Below are 25,998 nucleotides of genomic sequence, written 5' to 3' on the forward strand. Positions count from 1 at the left end.
ACTTAACCAGAAGATATCAGACTTATGAGCTGAACTTACAGCTAAAGAGATTGCTCTGAAATTAGCTTGCCAGTTCCTCAAATGAATGGGCAGATGTTGGATATGAACATAACTGGAAGACGTGGACAACGAAGGATATAGAACGATATCAACCAAAATTCTACCATCGATGATTGTTCCTTGTTTATGTTCAAATGAAGTTATTCAAATGGTGTCGATATCCATCAAAGCATGCTTGAATGCATATTTTCCTCATATATATCTATCGGAATCACTATACCTGACATCCATTCACCTCTGTAAACAAGGGAAATGAAGATTTGAAATAGTGAAGTGGAGATGACCAAATATTTGATACCAATAAACAACAACTGAACAGAAATAATGACCAGATACTTTATCTGTATAATCACTGCCCATAAATAGTCAACTTCAGTGCCGTTAGGATTGAAACTGACAATATTTAGGAGGCCATCGTGGAGAAGAACGCTATGTGTTTTCAGAATCGCACAGTACTAATACACAGTGATTGGCATATTGATGGCATATAGAAGTCATTATATATGAAGCCCGAGTGAAGAATGCACTCAGAAATTAAGAAAGGGTATCCTGCTTTGATGTTGGAAGTAGCTTGGCAGACGACATGGTTTTAGAATGATTTCGAGTATTGGCAAGCCTCCGACATCAAGTCGATTGGAATAATAGATGAATTTATGTCCTGGAGCCCACGGAGGAGAGTGGAGAATTAATAAGACAAAGATTTATCAAAGGCAGCAATATCATTAATAAAAAGATTAATACCTTCAGCAATAACTTGAGTCCGGCATATGTAGAGGACAAATGGGAGGAGTTTTACGACAATAATTATGATTAGCTGGGTTACATATTAAAGTCAAATGATAAAGTTTAGAATCCATTAAATTAAATTATCAAAATATTATAAAGAAATGTTTTCGGTGGTTAGTATAGGATTCAATTATTTATTTAAAAGATATGATTCGATTCTAAAGAGTCACGTCCCGTATTGTGAACAAATATAAATAAGGGAGAATATATTTGTAAAGAACAAGACATATTCCAAAACGTTCAGATTCACATATTTTCAACAAGAAGTATTTTATATTGTTTTGTATGGAGGGATAAGGAGCAACATTATGACTTTGTAATATAAATTCTATTATTTTATTTTAATAATAAAATAAAATGTTCTTTGTTTATTATTAAAGGCGGGGAGATTTGAACTGCAGATGAATCGTCCTTTGTAATTATTTTTTGAATTCTGTATACAATTTAAATGCTAGATAAGTGGACATGGTCATTTAGCATTTTAAATTCAATCATCACAAATATTGTGAAATATTAAATTGTTTCCGTAACTGTGTCCAGTTTGTCTTCCTACCAGAGGAGTTAAAGCTCAATCTGGACTAATTTAAGATTGCATAATATTTGGTTTGTCGCATCTTGATTATTTAATTGTTGGCAGTATAAGTGCATAGAACATTATAAAGCTGTACGTGAAAATTCACTAAAGTTGACTCTATTGCCCGGATGAGCAGAGGCACTGGTCTTTTTATTATTGAAGTCAGAAAATCTATATATTTCTTCTACAAGCATCAGATCCAAAAACCTTATACAATTCATTCAATTCAAACACTCAACATTCAGTTTCATTTTGATCGAGTTTGAGGACTTTGCCAGCCGGAGAACTCCAAAGTTTAAATTCGCTTTAGAAAACCTCTGAACTAGGTGATTAGGTTCGAGGAGAAGGTCTACCCGCCTAGGTGTAGCGGAGCTTGAAGTGTAGGGGAATCAAGGTGATTCTCGTTCGTTGGCCAGAACTAATTGCGGAATCCTATCGAAGAAGTGGCTGGCTCTTGGATTTCCAATCTGCGATTTTGGGAACCAACACTTTCTAATGTGTTGCTAACGAGCTAGTGGTTGTCTTTTTGTCATCTTTGGTAACTTGATTCAAGTCTTGTGTGATATGAGAAACCAAGAAATAGAAGGTTGCCAATCCCAAGAAACAGTTGATTTGTGTGAGGGTCTTTGGTATATGTCATTTTGGAATAATGGTGGTCTAGCCACAAGTAGTCAATGGGTATCAATAATGTACCTGCGTAATTGTATCTGCTTTGAGATAAAACAATGAATCTCTTGATTTTTGTGTAACTTGTATTGCTGCAGAGTATTGATCACTTGTTGAATATGATTCAAATTTTCTTTTGTGACTTGTTGAAGATGAATATGCCATCCAAGTGAGCAATTACAAATAAAGCTGTAGATGGCTGAAGAATTTTATCATCCTTCCCTTGAATGGTCAATTCAAAGGAGATAATCAACTATTAAAACAAGCTTTTCTTTGCTTTGCAAGTTGTCTTCCAAATATATGATGACTCAATAGGACTTCTATTGTACCTTGAATTGAGATCTATCTTTGTAAAGCACTTTTTACCACAAACTCGGTCCTGTGGCTTTTCTATACTCAAAAGAGAATAGTAGTTTGTTGTGATGATCTTGTGAAAGGTTTTGAAGATGATGCACAACTTGTATGCACCATCCTTCTTTAGGCACAGGCACAATTGTGATCCCTCAAGGCAAGGTATTAGAATTGATATGTTGTCATAGGTATTAGAATTGATATGTTGTCATATCATAGTAAGTCATTAGGATGAGGCAGTACTGGGACCAAATCAATGATTCGTGTCACCATTGCATGGTTAAGCATTTCAATTAGAACTGGAAAACATCCTTGTATTCCTTTAGTACTTATTTCAACTGTTGCATTTCCAACTAAGGACATGAGTGTAAGCTTGCATCACAAGAATGTTTTCTTTGTGCTCAGATCTTACCATCAACAAAATAAATTTCTTGCTAGAGCTTACCAGTGTTTCACATTGCTTGGCACTAATACCAAAATTTTAGGGACTGCTTCTAGTATGTGGTAACAATTCTCACCAACATCTTTCACAGTATTGCTGGGATTTTCTTCATATGAATTGCATGGCATTGGAGAGAGATGGTTGCCCAAATAAGTCATCAAATGCCTTTGATGGTGCAACATCACAAAGATGTCATTTTGAATAGGTTTGATAGTCCAAAATTAGTGACACTCAGTGGTGTATGGTTGTGGATTATGTTGGGAATTTGAAATTCGGTTTGCACCAAAGTCTGGTCCTTGTCATATTTAGTGAAAATTCTGCCAGAGAGACTGAAATTTTTTAGGAATTCACAGAGGAACCCAGACAAATATAGACAAATTTTGGGCAACTTCGATTTCCAGTGGAGGAACTGGACAGAACTTTGAAGAATTTTGAACAAATTTGGTTGAAAAGCACATTTTGTTGACTTTTCTATTTTTTGTTTTGTTTTTGTTTTGGCTGAATTAGGTCTATTGAACCCTCCAACTGTAAAAATGACCACTAGAATGACCAAAAAGGTTGTTTTATTTGTCATTTGTGCATCAGTGAACTAAGTGATGTATGAACTTATTTGCTGCAGCATATATATAAATTTATATTAAAAAAACATATATTCTTGTGTGGATGAACCCAAAACAAATCCAAACCCAACCCAAGAAAACTTTGAACGAATTTCAAACCCAAATTTTGAACCTGAATCCGAACTGGCAACTTAGGTTGTGGGAGAGGCATTAGTGTCAAGCTCAATCTTTGGACTGTTGAAAATCAGGTTTTTTGACTCATATTGTGAGTATTGAAGTATATCAGGTTCTTGTTGACTCAAATTTTAGAATAGAATAAAGCTTTGGCTTCATCTAGATCCAAATTGGAAGTAGATGATATGTTGGTGCTACTTTCATGCTAGGTTTGAAGTCTATTATTTGTTTTCCTTTTTTGGGTGCTTCTGTCTTGGAACTTAATGCTTCTAGTTGTGCAATCAAGGCCTTTCAAGCATAATATTCCCTGGTAGATTGATTTTTGGGATTTTAATGCTACATCACTTGCTAATTTTTAATTATCTCCTCTGCTCTTCAGGTGGCGTGTTCTTGTGGGAATGGCATGGAGGTCCTCCTTCCATACTTGGATTTTCTTACAATATTATTGTTTTTAAGTTTTAGAACTATTATTCTTGTACTTTTGTTTGGCTTTTGCTTCAAATTTGCTTGCCAACTTTTTCTAAGGAAGAGATAGAGAAGAAACCCATGTTGGATTAGATATATGATTACAATTCAAACCTATGCTTCAGGGTTAGATTTTTTGAGTTTCTTGACACTCAATTTTGAAGTCAAATTAATGAAGGTATGGGAATGTTTTTGGACAGATAGGTTACAACCTTGATGAAGTTGAGTGATTTGATAGATTGGTAATGACAGTTTCCAATAGGGTCAAAAGTGCCTCTGAAGGATCATCCTCATGGGTAGGATTGGAGTTTTTCTATTCGTGGTAGTAAAACATGGAGTGGGCAATTAGTCAGCAGGGCCAAATTTTCAAAACTTGAGATCGGTAATATTATCGAACATTTTCAAATGCATAAACTTATAAAAATATTCTTTAAGAACACACATACTAAATTTGTACAACTTATTAATGATTTCCATCATATATAAATCAAAAGTAGCGTTTATAAATATCATGCCACTTCCACAAGCCATGTCATATGTAGAAGTTACCTCATCTAAAGAGATTTTTGGTAAGTTGTGTGATAATATCTGAGTCAGTATAGTCAATAGTTATATCCCAGTTTCTTGTCATCCACTCATTTTAATCCAGTTGCTTATGTGATGAGATTCTAATAACGAGTGGGATTTGGGACCAGAGATCCCAATGGTTTCAAGGGGCAGCACCCCTCATGGGGTTTTGGGGGCAAAGCCTTTGAAATCACACAGACCTTCATGGCAGATGCCATTATTGCAATTTTCAGTTTAAGGGAAAAATTAGGTGTTTTCTGTTTATTTTAATAAAATGTTTTTAAACATCATATGAATTTCTTAACATTAGTGGAAAAATTGAAGTTACACTCATTCAGATGAGCTTTTTCATGAAAAGTTGCAAGTTTTTAGTGAATCTTTATAAACAATCAGTGAATTTTTTAAAATTTTGTTGGCAATTTTATAGGGTTGTGAGTTACTTTTGGTTCACAAGTTTCACTAGTGTTTTGTGAATTTTTCAACTATGATTCCAACTTTTATTCACAGACAAGTAACTCTCTAAAGGGAGAAAGCAATCATTTTCTGAATTATTAAGTAAATTGAAAGCAAGGCAAGTAAATATTAGATGAAACTAATTATCTCATTTATTAGCAACTACATTGCCTTCAAATATAGGGATATCAATATTTACTTGTACCTTTTATGGTATTCGTCTTCCAGATGGCTTTTGGGTTAATGATGATAAAGAATTTGAACATGCAGAAAGAGTTGAATGAAATGATCATCATTTACGAGTTTTTGTTTTTGCCTTGTGTTTCTCCAAGTCACCTCTTTGTTGTTGCAAGGTATCCTTTATTACCTTTTGAAATATTGCTGAAGTTGTTATCTGCATCATCAATTTGTTTGCGATGATTTGGGTCACGGAAAGTGAGTGGTAAGGTAAGATGATGGGTCATGGGTTTTGGGAACAACTTTTTGTAGACAAACCTCATGTGAGTGGACTTTCAAAATGCATAGAGGGATTCAGATGAGAAACTATGATACCACTTTCTCTGGCCCAGGGATGGTACAGCGAGCTATGTACCCAATATATTCAATGACTTATTTGCAGAAACAATCTATGAATGATAAGAGTGTGATAAAACAGCTCTTAGAGTACCAAATTAAATTGAATTATAGAACTTCAGAACGGCTACTTTAAAAGAATGACCTCTGCCGTGTTGAGTGTTGTTTCCACAAAACAAACAGCAAATAATTTCCTCTCAGTTAAAATTCTGTATGCCATTTTCTCCAGTTGCTTTTCCAATGTGGTAACATATTACCAAACAGAACAAAATTAACATAACATAAGATTCATATTCCAATTTTAAATGTGCTCAGAATGGAAAAGAAAGAGAGAAAGAGGAATAACCTGAAGCTAGTATTAAACCATAAAACATTCGTAGAGAAGAAATCCTTCCAAGATATTATGGGCCACTATTTTGATCTACTCAATTGAAACAATCCATCATCAGTCGTTTAACATTTTCAATCCTAGATGCCTCTATTTGTAGCCTCCACATCAATAATAATGTGGTAGGGTAAACCCTTCATACGTGAGGCTGACTTATTTAATTACCAGCCAGTATCAATTACTCAAATTAACTCCCTTACCCAATACGAAAGTCATCTGTTGGCCCATTTGATCTAAACACCATTGAGATATTAATACCATTGTCTTGGAGGGGTAAATTCCATCTTACATGTGTCCTTACACATTCTTTTTGAGAAATATCTGTAGACTATATTGCTTATGAACTATGGTGTCCTTGACATGGTATGACATGTTGTAAGAATGTACGCAGTTTTAATTAGTGGTTTTGTCTCCTACCCTAGCCTGCATGCACATGCTTTAAGCTTTTAATGTAAGTTACTTTCGAACATAAATTTCAGGGTGGTCTCCTGATGCTAATGTTTAAACCTTTAAAAAATATGAATGTAATATATGCAGTTCTTTCAAACCATTTGAAAATAATTGATATTGCATTTAATCCTGACACTACATCAGATTTGAAATAAATGAAAAAAAATCCCAAGATTGTGTAAGTTTCATGGGTGCTCTTTGGTAAAGACGATGAGCAGCTAATAAATAATAAGTCCTTGTGAAAGGGAAATAAATTGTCAATATAATCTTTAGAAAAGCTGTAAACTGCTTTTGAAGTTGCCATTTCCTTGCATGGGCTGTATATATTCTAGTTTAGAGTATTAATGAATGGTTATCCTATGGAGCATTTCTGCAAGTTGCCATTCCAAATGTTCAAAATTTTTGTTTCTTCTCCTTATTAGGATGTTTTGGAAGACGGTGGTTCAAACCATTGTTATAGCTTCCATACCATTTCCTTGCATGGGTTGTATATATTTTGGTTTAGAGCAATAAATAAGGGTTATCCTATGGAGCGTTTCTGCAAGTTTGATGTTTCAGGTATTTTAAATTTTTCTTGCTTCTTCTTGCTGGAATGTTTTGGAATTCAAACCATTGTCTTAGTTCTAGTGTGCATCCATGCTTGCAGTTACTTCTTATATTTATCCCTTGCATTTCAGTCTCATAGATAATATTTTTGTGAAGAAGCTAAAAGTATAAGGAATCTCATTAATAATTTCTAGTACCAATTGAATCTCATCTGAAATATGTGTACAACAAAGTTCTTTAAACTCATTTGTTTGGCAGGTGTTAGATACATTAGATGCTGTGCTGGATGTTGGTGGAGTTTATGATCCAAGCAGAGACCGATTTGATCATCACCAAAGAGGATTTGATCATGTTTTTGGACATGGATTTGTAACAAAGCTTAGCAGTGCTGGTCTTGTTTACAAGGTTTGAACAACAGCATAAATTTTGGCCTTGTTTTAGCCTTTTCAATTTTTGGGTCTCAAATTTAGATATATCTATTTGTATGTATAATGAAAATCAATTTTAGGCTGAGAGGTGCATTCTCACCACACATCAACTTGGAATTTTGGCGCAGGTGGGTGGATTCTGGGAAGCATTGATTGCCAGCATATTTAGATATATATTATTATAAAATCCTCAGTAATAACTTCACGTCCATTTTAGCATTGATCTGAAATGCACTAAGAAACATTTGGAGGATTAGAGGTGCAAATTCCACCACAACTATAAGAATTTAGGCATCATCACCTCAAGTCTTTGGAATTCCTTTCACTTTTCAGTGCATATCAGATTAATGTTTAGATGGATCTGTGCAAGTTACTAATTTGGGTTGTCCTTTTCAGCCATTGGAAGAAGGCATATAATTTAACTTCTGTACTTTGAAATTCATATTTTGGCTTGTGGCTTGTGATTTATTTTCTACTTTTGAAGTATTGTTCTTGAAGATGTTATTTTATATTTGGATGTTTATTCACGATCTTTATACTAAGACTCATTCAAGTTTCCAACCAATATAACAGCCGCTTTGCTTCAACAGTCTTCTAAGAGTTTTGAACTTACAGGTTAGAGATAGAAATACGTATCTGCCTTTCTTTTTTCTATCAGTCATGTATACCCTTACTCCATACCTCATGCTGCTTGACAATTGTGGCTTTAACATCAACCACTCTTTGAGTCAAAATAAAACTTTTTAGCTTGTCATCATTAGGGGCTTTAAGCCCCACCACAAATAATAACATGTACCTTAATTTGCCAATGAGAAGACCTAAAACAATTTAAATAAAGAAAATAATCAATGTGACATTAAAATAATCAATGTCATTGCTGTTTAATCTGATATTCATATACAAATGGGACTGTCCTACCAGCTGTTCCAACTTCATGTCTTAGGGGTGACAGAATTATTTCTTTTTTAGGAATTAGTAACAGCTTTTGCCTTTTAGATATTATTGTCATGACATTTCAAGAATTCATAGAGGCAGATACTTTTCAACCGTTGGTTTCTCCAATGATAGATCCCAAAAATATAGCAGCCAGTGTACTCTCCTGCTCAATTCTGGTACTTGCAATGAATAGTAAATATTCACATAAAGTCTCAAAATAGCATGAAAATTCTTAAAACATTCCATAAATGATTTCTTATTCTCGTGTTTCACATTAGAAGGTGTACTTTAAAGATTTGTATTGTCTAAGGTGTCTGTGACATGTGGGGAAGCTCCTTACAGTAAATCACAGAAAAGTCCTCTGAAGAATTGTAGACCAGAGCAATGTTAGTCTAGGCATGCAAATTAAGGTGCATTGTAATTATACTTAACAACATATTTGCTAAGTTTGTTACTTTTTTTTCTTATTTTGTATGCAGCATTATGGATTGGAGATCATTGCCAAGGAGCTTGGTCTAGATGCAGGGCATCCAGATGTAGAACGTGTCTATTTGGCTGTATATAAGAGTTTTGTAGAGGTAGTGTGATGGCTATTTTCTTTGGCAGATTGGTTATTCATCCTTTAGAGAAAGGCACGCAGCTGCTAATTTATCTCAACTCTACTAACTAATGGAGCTAATCCTTTTTAAATTCAAAGTAGCTTTTAGAAGTAAATAATTTGAGCAGTAATTATATTCCATTACATGAGTATTACTTGTAAAAAGTTTATGTTTTTTTCTCAATACATTAAGTCAATACACAGAATTGATAACTTTTAAGATGTGCTGACTGAATATTATCATCTTATTGTTGTTTACTGCATAGTATTTGGCCTTGTTTCACAGCATTTTGCGTGGATTTTTCAGTTACTAAGAATCATATAATATTTTTTTTCTTAAATATAATCTGGATTTTTTCTTAAAGATATGCTCTGTGTTTCCTCTTGAGTATTTTTCTAATGTGGGCATATATTCTGACTCTTATGCTTTGTTGCTAATCTTCGTTATACATTTAATTAAGGATGTTAAAAAAGGTTCAAACTTTAAACAATAGCTCTTCTTTTCGCTTTCTATTCTATAATGGTGATGTGTGCTCTGTTTCTTTTCTATCCTCATTGCAGCTTAGTCAAATGTTAATATTTGGCTTCAGCCTTTGACATTCCCTCTTCCAATTTCAGGCCATTGATGCTATAGATAATGGAATCAATCAATATGATACAGATCAGCCTCCAAAGTATATTAATTCTACACACCTGTCATCTCGAGTTGGGAGGTTGAACTTAGACTGGATTGATGAAGATCAATCCCAAGAGAAAGAAAATGAAAGATTTCATTGTGCCATGAGTCTTGCCGGTGGAGAATTTATAGAGGTGTGCATCTATCATTCTTTCATGCAAGAAACAAAAATCTAAATTATTTTAGAATCTAAATGCAAAGTTACCATTGCGGCTAACTCAGTAGAGCTCACTAGCACAGCTAACTTTTAATGAACTCGTTTTCAAGATTGATAATGCTGCAGCATAGCTTAAGCAGTACAAATATACAAATCAAGACAGAAAATGCCATTTATTTTACAATCAATGAAATGTTTTTCCTGAAGCAGGTCTTTTCAAGCATTATATTTTGCTAAACTATAAGCTTTCCTTTCTTGTTTACAGCATTGCAAATGATAGTGCCTTTTTTTGGGTATACCTACTGTCCTAGTGCTATTTTATTTTTTCATAGCCAAAAAAGTGCAAATGATAGAAATACTGTTTTAGTATGTAATGCAAGTATGAACAATGTGAAATCATAGTACAACTTAGCCTGCCTTTAATAAATTGTTTTTGTTTAAAATTGTGAGAGTACCTTGTTCTCTTCAATTAGGATTTTGAAAAAGGGGTGTTTTTCTTGTGAAAATCTTCTTGTATTTGCATTGCAATATGGAAGGATTTAGGAATCAAGACGCAATTGAGATAACATTTCCATTGTTGGCTACATGTTCATCACATTTTATTTGCTTTTGAGTTATCATGACTAGATTTCCTGGTAATTAATTCAAGCAGCTTGCATAATATCCTTCGTTTTCTGATTTTACTTAAGTGTCAAAAATGCACCATCTCTATTAATTTCTTATTCTAAAAAAAAAAAAAACAATAAGAATCATGTAAGCGTGGAGGTGCAATTTACAACTACACATTCAAACATCATAATAGTTATAAATTAGCCTTACATTATGCTCCATCTTCTTAAATCAATATCTTATCTGAGTGATTTTATGCATGGAGTTAGAGGGAAAATGATAAATATGACTAAGAACTAAGCTTGTTCCATCAATTCTCAATAGCTTTGTTTTGAGTCCTTCGTAATTATTTGAATGTCAGAATGTTCAAAGTCATGCCAAATCCTGGTTACCTGCTCGTTCTATTGTCGAGGAATCACTTAGAGTAAGGCAAGAGATTGATTCAAGAGGCGAAATTGTGGTTCTTAAGCGATTTTGCCCTGTAAGTAAATGAAATTTTCATATTTTATTACTTAAAATCTTTTTCTTCACAAGACATTCATTCTTTATTTCTATGTTCCTTTTTGTAATGATAGTTCTACATTTAACAAATTGTTTCTTGTTTAGTCTTTGTAGGTTTAGGTTTGTCTACATATGACTGTCCAAAATTTTGAACTTACTTTAAAATGTGTTTTTTTAGAAGCTGTAATGACATTTTATGAAACTGAAATTCAAAGAATAAAATAAGAAATGTTCTTTATACAAGATTTTTTTGGGTGTCCAGACTGTTAGGAAAATACCATGCATGCACCTCCAGTACCATAAGATCTATGAACAAAATCTTGATACAAGTGCAAACAATGTATGCCTATAAAGAAGAATCATAGTGCAGAGGTTCCCATATATTGACTCTTTGAAATAGAGTTATGTGAGATTCAGATCTAAAATAACTTCAGTTTCACATCAGCATAAAAAATAGCACTTAGAAATAAACTATATTTGAAGACAAGGAAGAAAACATTCAGGCAAAGATGTATGGAAAACTGTTTCAGGTAACAAACACGACCCTCCAAAAACATAGAACCAATGTATTCCAGCAACAAAATCATTCACAAGACACAGTACACTATTTGATTCATAGCCTTAGCATGGAGATCACCATGCTGCTCCTTTGGAGAAAATCTTGTAGCATAACCACTACATTACAAAGACCTCAATCTAAACATCTAATATAAAGATAATAACCAACTAGGAACCATAAATGCTTTTGGAAAACCGTAAGCCAAAAATTAGGAAGAATGGCACTCAACTCCATGCCTCAAACTCCAATGCCAAGCTTGCATGATGGATCGACAAATCAGGAATAGAATGTTCTCTTACATGTCATAAACCTATCCACCATACTTGGATGACCCTTTTTGTTATTTTTTACCTTTTCCAAGATGCTTTATGAGATGCGTCACAGGCTTGCATAATTTGGTCAATATTACAGGTCTACTCGGTAACCTCCCTCTCTCTCTTTCATGCTCTTGCTTGCATCATATAATTTCTTATACAGTTACAATGTCACAGATGCTTATACACATCTCACATGACACACTGTTTTCACATTTTCGTGCACATTTCATACCCAAGGAATATTGTCATGTCCCCACCACGAGACACAGAAAATTTATGAAAGTTTTAATTAAAGATTGAAACTTATTTGTATAAGCCTTGCCCTTTATTGACAAGCATAAGAAAGGATAAATAGTCCTGGGTCTGGAATATTTACCTTTTTGTCATGTTCCTTCTGTTGAATAGGGTTTAATAATAAATAATAGTTCAACAAATAATTCTTACTGAGTAGTAGTTGGTAAACTATTTTTATGTATTAACAAATGATCTAAGAGATCACTATAAAGAATTTAAAATGGGTACAAAATAGAAAATTTCAAATAAGAAACTTATCGTAGAAACAATCTTATCAACCTAATTTACATACTATACAAAGATGACAATTAAAGTAATTTAATAATTTTATATTACCCTCCCTTAATGGTCAATCTGTCAACAACACCAAGCTGCCTCTGAATTTAGCAAACTTATCTGGACCATGAGGCTAGGTGAGATTGTCTGTAGACTGATCCGCTGTTAGGACATACTGCGATTGTCATATCTTCAACCAACTACTGAATGTAATGACAGTTAACGTCCACATGTTTGGTTGTTTCATGGAAGACCGGATTCTTGGCAAGTCCAAGAACTCCCTGATTATCAGAGAGCAAGGGAGTCGGACCTACTTCAGATAAACGAATATCTGCAAGCATTCAACGAAGCCAAAGTGCCTCATAAGCTACCTTAACAGTTCGTTGATACTCTTCTTATGTGGTGGAGAGAGAGTGCATGCTGCTTTTTACTAGTCTAGGTGACTGCACCAGATTCCAAATTGAACACATCTAAAGGTTGCTGTCTAATCATCAACTGAACCTCCCCAATTTGAATCTGTGTATTCCCTGTTGAGTCTGGAGTCATGACTCCTAGGGTAAAGTCCATAATCCAAGGTGCCTTCACATAACGCAGCACACACTTCGCTGCTACCTAATGATTAACCTTGGGGGCTGTTGTGAAGCGTGAAATATAGCTCATGGCAAAACTAAGATCTGGTGTAATGGCAGTGAGATAGATGATACTGCCCACTAGTTGCCCATAAGTGGTTTCATCAACAGGAGGAGAATTATACGTGGCTGACAACTTGCAGTCCTTTCTCCATAGGTGTGGAAGCAGGTTTACAGTCTCGCATTTAAACTTGTCAAGCATAACGATTGACTAACATGCCATATGCAATAATAACAAACAACCAAAATTCTATTTCACACGATCAATTATTTTAACAACTTTACCTGTCAAATGACTTAACATGAATTCTCAACAGCCATGAGGTTATTTCAAATTAGGTAAAAAATGACAGTGTCTAGGCTGGTAGCCCTATCAATCCATTTGTGGGCCTATGCGTAGACTCATTCTTTGCTTGCTTCTGCTGCTTCGACCTTTACTCCTGTCACTTCAACTTTGATTGACCTCGCGCCTTGTCACATCCATGATGGCTCACCTCATCTCTTAGCTTTCATGTCTATCTTTGATCACCTAGCTTTCATGTCTATCTGCCGGTGGTGGCTTAGACTGTATTACTATATTCATGTATATACATACCGGTTCACTCTTCTACCAGTGGTGGTGTTACCTTGTAACATCTTTGTCTTCCTTGACTGGTTACCAATCAGTGACAACACCAATTTACAAACTTCATACCAATGAGACTTGCAAGTCCAACAAATATGACTTAAAAGCAATGAATAGCAAAGAACACAAATTTGTACAGTACGATTAGTATATAAGAGAAGTAATTTCCTTTGTTATGAAGAGGAGCATCTAATAATAGAGATGTAATTAAAAAAAGATAGGTCCTTTAGGAGACAACCGTTCTCACATATAGAGTAAGAGGAAGTTTAAACACATCTCATTAGGCATGGCCAAAAAGTTAATAAATACAAAAGGAAGAGTAATAACTTTTAAGTTATGATATTTGGTATGCATACGATTTGGTACAAATATATGAAGTATATTAATGATTATTGTTGTCTAGGCATTGTATATTAGATCAAAATTATCATGAGAAACTCTCTCTCTCTCTCTCTCTCTCTATATATATATATATATATATATATATATATATATATATTAATAAGATACTATCAATTTCATAATCATATTATTTAGTAATGATATGTATATTATTGATGTAAAGACTTAATGTAAAAGTAGGCATAAAATGTTCATTATATTTTCTAATGGTTGTAGTTAATCATGGTAAGTAAAGTGAGGCAGTCATGATTGGGAGAATTACAATGAGGCCACCACCTAAGCATGCCACCTCATGGTCGTGACCCAAGCAAAACCCATGGGGCCGAAGGGGGACATAGTGGACTGCATTTAGGCTTAGGAAGGATAGGTTATCAGAGCACCTGATTGTGAATACTCCTTACATTTCCTACCATGGTGACAAGAGGAAGAGGAACGATGATAGGACCCCACTGTAGGTAGCCCACCTCATATGTATGGAAAGGACCACATGAGGCCAAGGGGGAACAATGTATTTGAGGCACCTCATCAAGTCACCCTATCTTATCAACTCTATGGTTGGGTCATCCTCAAGTTGATTCCAACTTTTGTTTAACCAACTTACATTTATAAGTTATCCTATGAAATCGAACTATTACATTATATGCACCCTAATAGTGTTGTGTAGGATTACATAACCAAAGAAACCCTACATGCGGTAAGCCCTAATCCTAATTTAGGTGTGATCGCGACTTTAGGGCAAAATTCTAGGGCAAGATAGAAAGGTATATTACAAATACATGACATAACACAATAATAAGGTTAAATAATTTCCAACATGAGGATTTGTAAGATGTAGGACACACCTAATCTCAATAGTCTTCCCTTTGACACATAGCTTGCAAGAGTAAAAATGAAGCACCAAAGGCTTTGTGATCTAACTACCAAAGATAAAAAACATTCTGCAATGACCGACTCCTTTGTGGTCCTGCATCTTGGTCACAATAGTCTCATCCTCCATTACGCCTAAGCATAAAATCTAAGAAAGCTGAGATAAATGAAAGATAAGAAACCAAGCAAAGAAATCACACTGAATGCTACACAAACACACTATTCTATCTTTACTCAACTTGTTATATAAACATAAAATAAAATTTAAATCATTGTTCCAACTAGTGGAGTATGTACCATATACTCCACTATTTGGAACAATGAACACAAGTTTGTCACATCCAGCCAATAGCAACATCAGTAGACCTCTTCTGCTCACAACATTCTTCAGCTCACTCTACCATCACCTACATATGACATGTAAGTGACCTGTAACACATCTATTGGTTGGTTCCAGATTAACTATAGCTGAAGTGTAACTCTTATATATGTCAGCCACTGGTAACACAAAATATCTCTAAAGCCTTTATTCTACAGTCCCATGATCACCATTGTCATCAAGGACATATATGCCTCCTAGGAACTCCTTGCAAGGGCAGTGTTGACTATACTGTCAACTATAGCATTCAAAAGTTTACCAACAATACTCACATGAAGGTGTGGCTTGTGTTATCAAAACCAATATCAAAGAACACAATTATTTGCACAACCAGTCAATCTCTTACTCTTGGTCTCCTTAGCTTTCCCTAATTCTTATATGATTTGCCTCTAGGAAGAAACAATAGACCATGGAGATAAGAGACTTCAAACTATAGCGAGGAAAGCGCCAGAAGCAACAGCAATTCTGCAGAAAATCGACCAAAATATACTAGAATAGATTCAAACACTAAGCCTGAATGCTCCCCCCAATTTCTCCGACTGTTCGTTGAGTCCTCCAAGTGTAATTATCTCCCACATTTATTTCCAATGCATTGCTATGTATTTATAAAATTATAAGAATTTTCTTGATTTGGTTGAATTTTCAATTGTTTTGGAAGTTTTTCATGACAAAATTAAATATATAGATGAAATACTTTTCAGGCTTTCTGTACTCATTTTGCCCTTTGCTTACAGATCAAGAAATATACTATATCTTCAACAAACCTTACTTAGATATGAGAACATACAAAAATAGTGGAAAACAATTTAAAATAAGTTATCTAAGTTATCCCATATATTTATGGACATTTATTGACTCTCAAATAATGTATTGTTCTTCCAGTGGAAGCTGCACTTGTTTGAGCTTGAACAGGAATTCAAGATAGAACCATCCATTAAATACGTGTTATATGAGGTATGCATGCTGATGCTTTTTGCTACAGGATTTGCTTCTATCACCTTTTACATCATTCGTGTTTTTTGGTTTTATATTGGGTCATGATTCTATATTATTTTAGCATAGTAATTGTATTATTGTTAAAATGTCTGTAGTTGTGTTGCAAGTTAATAAGCTATGGAATTTCTTAAACAACCTTGGAAGCCAGAACCAATGGTCATTGTCCAAATAATAATATAAATAATTTCTCAATATTTCGTTTCTGATTAAAATTTAAAATTGTAAGTGTCTTGAGGTTGTTATCCCCAAAGATCTTTTAGGAGGCAAAAATATAATTTATAAGTTGTCATTTCTTAAGTTTGTTAGTTTTGTCCATGTCAAACTGTGGGGAGGAATGCAAAATGCTAAGGTTTGGGAGAACATAGGTATCTTCAACAACTCTCATTCTAGTGTTGGAAAACCTAGACATAGCATGTATGTACATAGGTGTTTTCATGTTAGAGCTAGTTGGGGCAGTGGGGTGGCTCACTGTCTATGTATGTGGCTTCCAGTATTTGGATTTTATATATTGCTTAGAGTACATATAGAATTTCACACCATAGATTTTACGTGTCCATATGTCCTAAGCTGGAATATGTTGTGGGTGGCTTTGCATTTTTAGAATCAGATGGTTATTATAACTTGGTTTTCTCAAGCATATTTATTAAATGGTTTTCAAGCATGTGAGACTTATATATATATTTTGTTATGTTAAATTTCATTTTACTAAAGCTATGTATTGTCGTGGTCAAGTTCAGAGAAGAAGAGAGAAAATCACCACATCCAATAACATAAGGTAACACCAAGAAGTAAGACACAAAGGCAAGCTATGAAACCTACATAAGAACATGAGAAAACTAATGCTAGGAGCCTATAAAGAGTAGGATTACCATCTGGGGTGGTTTAAATCCAAAATGTTGTAGAGACTTGTTTCAAAGAGGAGGATAAACTATTTTCTTTGTATGTGAGCAAAGAGCCAAGATGTAATGTCCCTATTTTTGCTAGCATCAGAGTTTGAGGGATTAGCCTATTATTGTGATCCTCTTAGGCTAATTATTGTGAATAGAGGGTCTTTTGAGACATCGACTCAGTTATGGGAGGGTCTTGTCTTCACAATTCGGTATGTTCCAGTTTGGTCTTCATTTGATTCAGTTTGGACTTCATTTGGGCTTAGTTTCATGGTCTTTGTTTGACTCAAATTGGACTTTGTTTGGGCATAGTTTCATGCACCTACTATTTATGGCATGTTTGGTGATGGTAGAGAGGGACCCTTTCTATTTTAGGAAAGTTTGGTCACATTGAGAAATATTAGGTGTGACATGTTTCAGACGACATATTTAAAGGATAAGTACTTGGGAGTTATTATTATTTAGTGGCTAAATTATTATTAAATCATTAAATGACTTATTATAAAGTAATAATTTTACTTTATAATTTCACTTAAGTTGAGGGTTGAGTCATCATTGGAAGGGGCCATTTATTTAATAAATTAATGGAAGCCTATGCCAAGGATTTAATTAGGGTTTCGGAGTGAATAATTATCATTTTATATTACTACAAATTCAAATATGCAACCAAAATAAAAGTTTGCATTTAAGTGAAGAGTGTATGGAAGAAGTTATTGGCTGCTGGTGTGTTGAAGAAGATTTTGGCTTTGATTGTTATAAAAGCAAGCCTCTAGCTTTGATTTATTCATCTCTTGTTATTTTGCATTCTTTTGAATTTGGTGAAGGCTTTGAGAGTTTCAGCTTTGGAAACTTGGAGAGGACTGATTCCTCCATTTGGTTTGCACTTTGAGCTGGTAAAGGATCCAGTGAATTGTGCCTGATGTCTGAATTCATCTAGTAATTAAATTGGTGCTGTTGCATACCAATATGATTAACATTAATCTGCAATTTGGAAGTTGAGAAAGAAGGGTTTGTGAGGAATTATTACTGCTGCAAATTTAGGAAGGAAGAGTTAGGCGTTGAACTATGCATTTATATCCAAAGTCAAGATCACTTCCTTGAGTCTTGGTAGTGCTGCGATCTACCTGGTTAAGGCAGCGATTGATTACTTATTCCTGCGTGGGGTTTTTTGATACATGCATTTAGCATTTGGGATTTGTTTTGCAATAACCAAATCATCTAATTTGACATCACATCCTATGTAATGCCCCGCCTGGAGATCCTTGGAACAAGGATTCAATACAAGCCAAGATATATATATTTTTTACAAGTATGAATGCACATGACAACATCATACAGGGATCACAAAGATCGCAATAGAAGACTTAACCACAATCCCGACAACCAACGAATCTGCAAATGCCACTACCGAACTGACACTCACAAACTCAAGAATGAAAACCAAAGACGACATCAGAACACAAAATCTCCGATCTATCAAATCATGGAACCACTAGCATTCCTAAAGGGTACTCAAAAATCCAAATTGCATTCTCCGAAAAATAGCGGAGAGGCCCTGTGTTTTTCACGCGAGAGAATAACAATTGATAGTCTCGTGCGAGGAAGTGCCCCTTTGTGCGAGAAAGTACACTAAGCCACGCAAGGAAACACCATCTCGTGCGAGGACATGGTTGGCCCACCAGCCAAAACACCCAAATTGGTGTGGGGTTTCGCACAAGGGTTCACCACAAGCCGCGCGAGGAAACCCAACATGCCACGCGAACATTTGCATTCTCGCGCGAGAAAGTACAATTTCGCATGAGGGTACAAATCAGTGAGCCAGAAAACAGAAAGGTAAAAAGCTAGGGAATAACTTCCTCCACACCGGGGAGTATCAGATCCACATTTCGAGGCATAGACACTAAAAAACAATAGCTACTAGACGGATCTGCATCTAACCATCTAACATAGCAGTGAAGGGAAATAACTAAAAGCAACATCGCAATGTACTAAAATAACAAACTAAGTATGTGGTTCCTCCCAACCGTTAATAGCGTCATAAGACCATTATCGGTCCTAGCCATCCCTGCGCATAACATCTCAAACTACTGACCAGATCGTCAGAGCTATCTTATGAGGACATCACTACTAAAACGTGCTACAACATAAGAATAAAGAAATCTAACATGCTAGGAGTAAAGCATAAGATAATCCAATAAATCAACCATATCATCTATCATATGCTAAACATCATACGAATAGGAAATCTAACATGCTTAATCAAAGCAATAGATACTCCAATGAAGTAATTCACATCATCTAATCATATGCTAAACATCATAATATAGGAATGCGTCAAATAAACACATCATATAAACATGATATCCAAGCATTCCAATGAAAGCATAAATCACAAGAAAGCATACTCCGGAACCCGAAGTATCAATTGAAAACATCTAGCAACGGTCGCACTAGGACAATAGACCGTCTCTGTACACCGGTCCCTAGCAGTGGTATAGGTAGCTATGCCTCCCAACCACGTGGAACTTGTAGGTCCACTCTTGCTGTGCTGATGGAGATAATGAACCAACCACAAACACACACAAAACAAACGTCCATGGCTAACACTCACGCCAGACAGTTGGACGACTGAAACCAAGAACATAGACAATGCATAAACTACAGGTTCTAGTCAAACACTCAATGGGCTACTAAGTAGGGGTTGACACCATGGAGAGTCGCTTGGCATCGACAAGCCCAAGCTAGTATTGGCAGCTACTCTTCCCAATGGAAGGCGCACAACCTAGGCAACGACTCTTCTCAATGGAAGGCACACAACCTACGTTTTTATTATTTTAAGATTTATTACCACTTGCACATTATATTTAGTTATCACTTACTCAAAACTTCCTCTGCCAACCCTATGTTGTCATGACACCAGGCTGCAAGATAGAAGCCCCCTCCATATGCTACCCTACCCTACCCATGCTCATCCACGATTAGTGCCCGTAGGCATGCAAATTCCCAACCCAACCCCAATGATCATAACTTCTGGAAGTACCATAGAAGATCAGGCCTCGCAAGTCACCTGACAAATGTACGCGCATGTACTCGTGTGCGGTGCACCACCATCATGAAGATCATAACACAAGGACTGGATGAGAACACAAGCAAAATATTACTCAATTGAAACAAGCTCGGGAGGACGGATTCTACATGAATCCCAAGAACAATAAAATCATACATCATGAACTCACTCAACCAACCTCAATCTAGGAGTATGGATTCTACACGAATCCCACTGATGCAACACGACCAAACATCATGAACTCACTTAACTGGCCTCAATCCGGGAGTATGGATTCTACATGAATCCCAATGTCCACGAAACCATAGCAAAGGTCCAAAAGAAGCCATAACACTATATAAAATCACTCGACCTAACATAAAGGAGTACGGATGCGGCATGCATCCCAATGCAAACATAAAAGTGCAACAATGGTCTAACTGACATCGTATTGATAATCCAAGTCCACGACCAACATCATGTCAAGAAAACTTGAGAAAACAAGGCAGCATGCAAAACAAGGTAAAAACCCCCAAAACTGGTAAACTTTGAAATTAAAACCCATTTGGTCTTTGGGCACAAAAACTCCGAAAATCCAATAAAATGTGGGTTTGGACACCGTATGCAAAAACGACAAGCATAACGGCATGAAACCCCAAACCCCCATCTCGAAAACAAGGGAAGTGTTCATACTCGACCAATCGGGCAGAACCAACAAACAAAAACAAAGGGGAACACTAGTTCTTAGCCTCTTAACAAACGACTACCAAAAACAGAAGCTGAAACGGAGCAAACACAATAAAATGGGAGAGCCCTACCCCACAGCGAAAAGGGCAAAACAAGAATCTGAACCATAAAATAAAAATCCTGCAGAAGTAGCCAAAAATCGTGGCAATCCAAGGCCTCCCCGAGCTGGATCCAATGAGACCAATCTCACGATGATCCCATGCTTGTAACTCCCACAATGAACAAAAACAGTAAATCATCATGAAGAGGATTTTGGGTTTTACTCTCAAATTATCTACTCAATTCAAAAGTGAGAAGTCCAGAATTAAATTCTTTTTTGGATACTTATTCACTTTTCGAGTGAATAATCGCTTAGGGCAAATAACTAGCCAACCTAGTTAAACCTCGAATTGACCCAAACGAAAACAGGCTATTCCTAGAAATAGGATTTCATCTATGGCAAAGCTGCCAGAAATTAAATTCAATAAAATTAAAAGTCCGAAAACCCAAAATCATAGAATTTTCTTAACAACCTTCGTGACAATGCGAACTTTTAAACGCACAGACATGCTTACAGGTCTAATCACATAATGCAAATGAATCCGAATTTAATCAAATTTGAGTAGAAGGATTTTTTGAAATCCACTGGCCAACGTTGAAAGATGCCTCACTGAATCTGGTAGAGCAGTCCAACATAAATGCATCTTCAACTGCATCCAACACTGTTGAGTGAAGTCACAGTGGGCTAAAAGGTGATTCGCAGACTCTGTTGCCTTCATACAGAGAGCACAACGAGATAGGCCCACAAACCCATACTTATACCTTCTATCATTTGTAAGAATCCTGCCTTGCAAAGCAAGCCAAGCAAATGCTCTTGCCTTGGGCATGTATAATTTATTCCAACACAACTTATGTGGCCACCCCTCACGAGTTGTCACATTTCCATTGAGCTGATATCCCAACTTAGCAAAATAGCGTCCACTCTTGGATGCACACCAAACAATCCTATACTCCTTATTGCTCAAAATAATCTGCCTTTCCTTAAAAATGCCTTCCAACCTTGATTTATGCTCATTTGACAGCTACAAATTAGAGAAGTCCCTCCAAGCCCAACATGGGCCCACCTCCGTATGTTTTTCCTTGACATAACAATCCATTGTGGTACCCCAGGCAGTCTCCAATATAGGAATAAGACTCTCCATACCTTCCAACTCGGCCAATTTGTCCATCTCGTTCCAGGAATCATGCCAGAAGTAGGCTTTTTCCCTATTTCCAATGTGCCAAGAGATATGTTTAGTTATAATAGGCCTACACTCCAACAAAAAATTCTAAACAGCTGAACCTTTCGGAGGATTCCTAATTGTCAAAATCCGCAATGAATCCCTTGAATCTAAATATTTAGCTTGTAGTATTTTAACCCATAGTTGATCTGGATGCTCATACATCTCCCATATCAACTTGGCTCCCAAAGCCTTATTGACAACTTGCCACCTCCTAAGGCCCACTCCCCCTTGTTTCTTTGACTTGCACAAGGATTCCCATGCTACTAGTGGAATTTTTTCTTCATTTTCCCATTCCACAAGAATTTTCTCATCCTTTGTTCAATATACCTTAATACCTTCAATGGTATCTTCAAACAGCTCATAGAGAAGGTTGGAATAGCTGAAATAACTGTTTGAAGGAGCAAGATTGTTCCCGCAAAAGACAACCACCTCCCTTTCCAACCATCCAAATGCTTGATGCAACTATCAATCAGTTCTTTCCATAGATTAGCATTATTCCTGCTTTGAAACAGAGGAATACCTAAGTACTTATTAGGTAACTATCCCTACCTTACCCCCAGAATTCGACATATCTTGGCCTGAATCTTACTTGCAGTATTAAAAAAAGAAAATTTCTGATTTTCTCCAGTTAATACATTGCCTAGACACTTTACCATATTCCTCTGGCACATTTTTAATACATTGAGCCTCCCTAACACTAGCTTCTCCCACAAGAAAGTTGTCATCCACAAACTGTAAGTGTATTACCGGATCAGCACCTCTAGCAACTTGCAGTCCATTCCACCTTCCATCCCTTCTTGCTTTAGAAATTTCTCTACCCAGTACTTCTGCTAGAGTAATAAAAAGAAAGGGAGATAAGGGGTCATTTTGACGTATACCCCTTTCCATATCAAAAAAAACCTTGGGGGCTGCTATTCACTAAAATCGAAATACGGGTGGAATCAATGCAAGAAAGAATCCACTTGCACCAGTAATTACTAAAACCAAACTTATCCAGAACTTTCATAAAAAAAACCTATTCACATTGTCATAAGCCTTACGAATATCTAGTTTTATCATCATACCTGCATCCTTATTCATTCTCAACGAATGTATGGCTTCATGGGCTATAATGACACCTTCAAAGATAGACTTCCCAGGAGCAAAACTGCTTTGTTCTGAGGATATGATTGTGGGTAAAACCAAGTTAAGCCTATTTGCAATTACCTTCGAAGTCACCTTGTATACAATATTACACAAGGAAATAGGCCTAAAATCATTGAAAGTCTCCCTATCCCCCCTTTGGGTATTAGTACAATAAAGGTATTATTCAGGTCTTTAAACACAAAATTCTTCCTTCTAGATTCCTCCACCACCTCCCAGAGCTTCTGCCCAACAAAATCACATGCTTCCTGAAAGAAAAGAGCCAAGAACCCATCCAGACTAGGTGATTTATCTCTTCCCAAACTAAAAAGAGCAGATTTCACTTCCTCCAAAGAGACCGGGTGAATTAACATGTTATTCTGGGCATCTGAATTCAGCTTAGGAACACCATCCAACAATCATAGACAAACCTCCTCCGAGGCATTATTATGTAGAGTTCCTATTAGATTCTTAAAAAACCTAACTGCTTCCCCATTTATCCGAGCTTGATCCGTGAGAGTAACCCCATCCACATTCTTAATAGAGAAAATCTTATTGACTGTTCTCCTTCTCTTAACTAAATTATGAAAATATTTAATATTACAATCACCCTCTTTGAGCCACAATTCTTGAGACTTCTGTCGCCAAAAAATTTCCTCCTTGTATAAAACTTCCTCATATTCTTTCTTCAACTGCAATTCTTTTTGATATAAAACCTCATCCAAACCCCCTGCCATCACCACCTCATTCACTTTCATTAACTATTTCTTCAGCTTAAACTTCTCATCAAAAATATTTTTAAACACTACCCTGTTCCACACCTTCAACTATTCATTCACATGCTACAATTTCTTGAAAAACTTAAAAGCAAAGGATCCCTTTCGTTTAGGAGCCGTATTCCACCATCCTTTAACCAAATCAAAAAAACTTTCTTCCCGCATCCACATCTTTTCAAATCTAAAAGGAGCACGCTCCAGAGTTGAATCATTCCTAACATTTAGACAAATAGGAAAGTGATCAGATCTGTAAGGGGCAAGATATTAGCTTGGCACAACCATTCCGTGCTGCTTCAATCCCCACCTAGCAAAAAACAATCAATCTTCTCTGCAATATTAGTAAAACTTTCCTCTAATTAGTCCATGTGAAATCTCCATTCGAAAATGGTAAATCCTGTAGATTATTCCTTAAAACAAAATTAGCAAACTCTTGATGGTCTCTATTCAATTTAACCGACCCTCCAAGTTTCTCACTTGGAGGTAAAATTGCGTTGAAATCTCCACCAAGGACCACCAGCTTATCATTCCACTGTATCAATTTTTCTGTCAAAAGAGACCACAACTATGATTTCATGGTCTGTTGACACGACCCATATATATTAAAAACCAGAAAACTCAAATGAAGCTGAAAAGAAGAGATATTCACTAATTGCCAACAAGAGCTAGATTCAATCAAAGAGACACTAATTGAAGCCTCTTTCCAAAAAACTCCTAAGCCTCCACATGCACCATCAACATCCACCATCAAACATTGCCAAGAAGAGAGCTTCTTAGAGAGAAAAACACTACCTTCACCACTTTACTTTGTTTCTTCTAAAAAAAACTACATCAGCATTTGCTTGATCAACCACATGTTTGATCAAGTGCAATTTGTTAGGGGCATTGCAGCCCCTGACATTCCACGAAAGGAGCTTCATGGCTTCTCGGAAGAGGTATATCCCCTTCTTGATCTCAACAATTTGGCCTGGTTTGCTGCATTACCAACCATGGTGAGTTTGACTCACTGGTTTAGGGCCCGTTTTTTTCTTCTTAGAGACCTTCAGTTTACTGATAACTGATGGTGTCATACTCATTGATCATTCCTCTTCGAAAACCAACGAATCCATAACCCCACACTCATCAACTCCAACATCCTCATCACCAAAAAACTCCGATTCAAAAGCCAAAGTATCTCTTCTTCATGCCTTCTCACTATCCAAAAAAGAATCCAGAGTTCTAATCGGAGAAATTTGGATATCGTTGAAAGTTCCCCCTCCACCCAGTCCTTGCCTTCTGGAGATAAAGTCTCCCCCACCACCTGATTGACACACTCCTCCTATGGCTTCAGTTCTTTCTCAACCATATCTTGTAATTTTCCTTCCCCCATATACTTGTCACAAGTATTCGGGGCATACAAAGTTTGACCCTAAGGAATGGAAACATGCCCAATCCCTTGGATACTACACAACTGAGAGAAGGGGGTTTCAGTCACCAGTTGTGTTGACTGGGCAACATTCCCGCAAAACTCATCTTCATGCGAACTGCAAGTATCATCACTGCGATACATTCTCCAATTCATTGATCGGATTTGCCAAAGTTTGCTCTTTGCATATCATTTCCTCCTTGAAGGAAATGGACCATGGAGGAATAATTCTCCACCTTTCCTTTCCCTTTACCAAATCCTCTCTGTTTCTCGAAAAGCTTCATCAAATCCGGGCAATAATTCTCCACCTGTCCTTTCCCTTTACCAATATCCCCCTGGAGCGTAAGATGGTTAGCATAATCAACATCCACCCTAACTGCAAATTTCCCTTCTGGAGTACGAATAGCAATGCGATCCAGAACTGAGTAACAATCTTGCATTTTAACCAAGAT

General features: G+C 36.2%; 1 protein-coding gene across 2 annotated transcripts in view; it reads left to right on the forward strand.

The window, feature by feature from the left end:
- The window catches only part of LOC149530952 (uncharacterized), a 96,975-nt gene that overhangs the window by 30,617 nt on the left and 40,360 nt on the right, over nucleotides 1–25,998 (forward strand). For both annotated transcript variants that reach the window (XM_089808916.1, XM_089808915.1), the window contains exons 3-7: nucleotides 7,314–7,460; nucleotides 8,899–8,997; nucleotides 9,636–9,827; nucleotides 10,821–10,940; nucleotides 16,191–16,262. In XM_089808916.1, the coding sequence (XP_089665042.1) occupies nucleotides 7,314–7,460; nucleotides 8,899–8,997; nucleotides 9,636–9,827; nucleotides 10,821–10,940; nucleotides 16,191–16,262 (630 nt within the window). The remainder of the gene's footprint in view (nucleotides 1–7,313; nucleotides 7,461–8,898; nucleotides 8,998–9,635; nucleotides 9,828–10,820; nucleotides 10,941–16,190; nucleotides 16,263–25,998) is intronic.

Source organism: Cupressus sempervirens, chromosome 11, assembly GCF_028749045.1.
Source record: "Cupressus sempervirens isolate cs-2001-9-10 chromosome 11, ASM2874904v1, whole genome shotgun sequence".
Taxonomy (NCBI): Eukaryota; Viridiplantae; Streptophyta; class Pinopsida; order Cupressales; family Cupressaceae; genus Cupressus; species Cupressus sempervirens.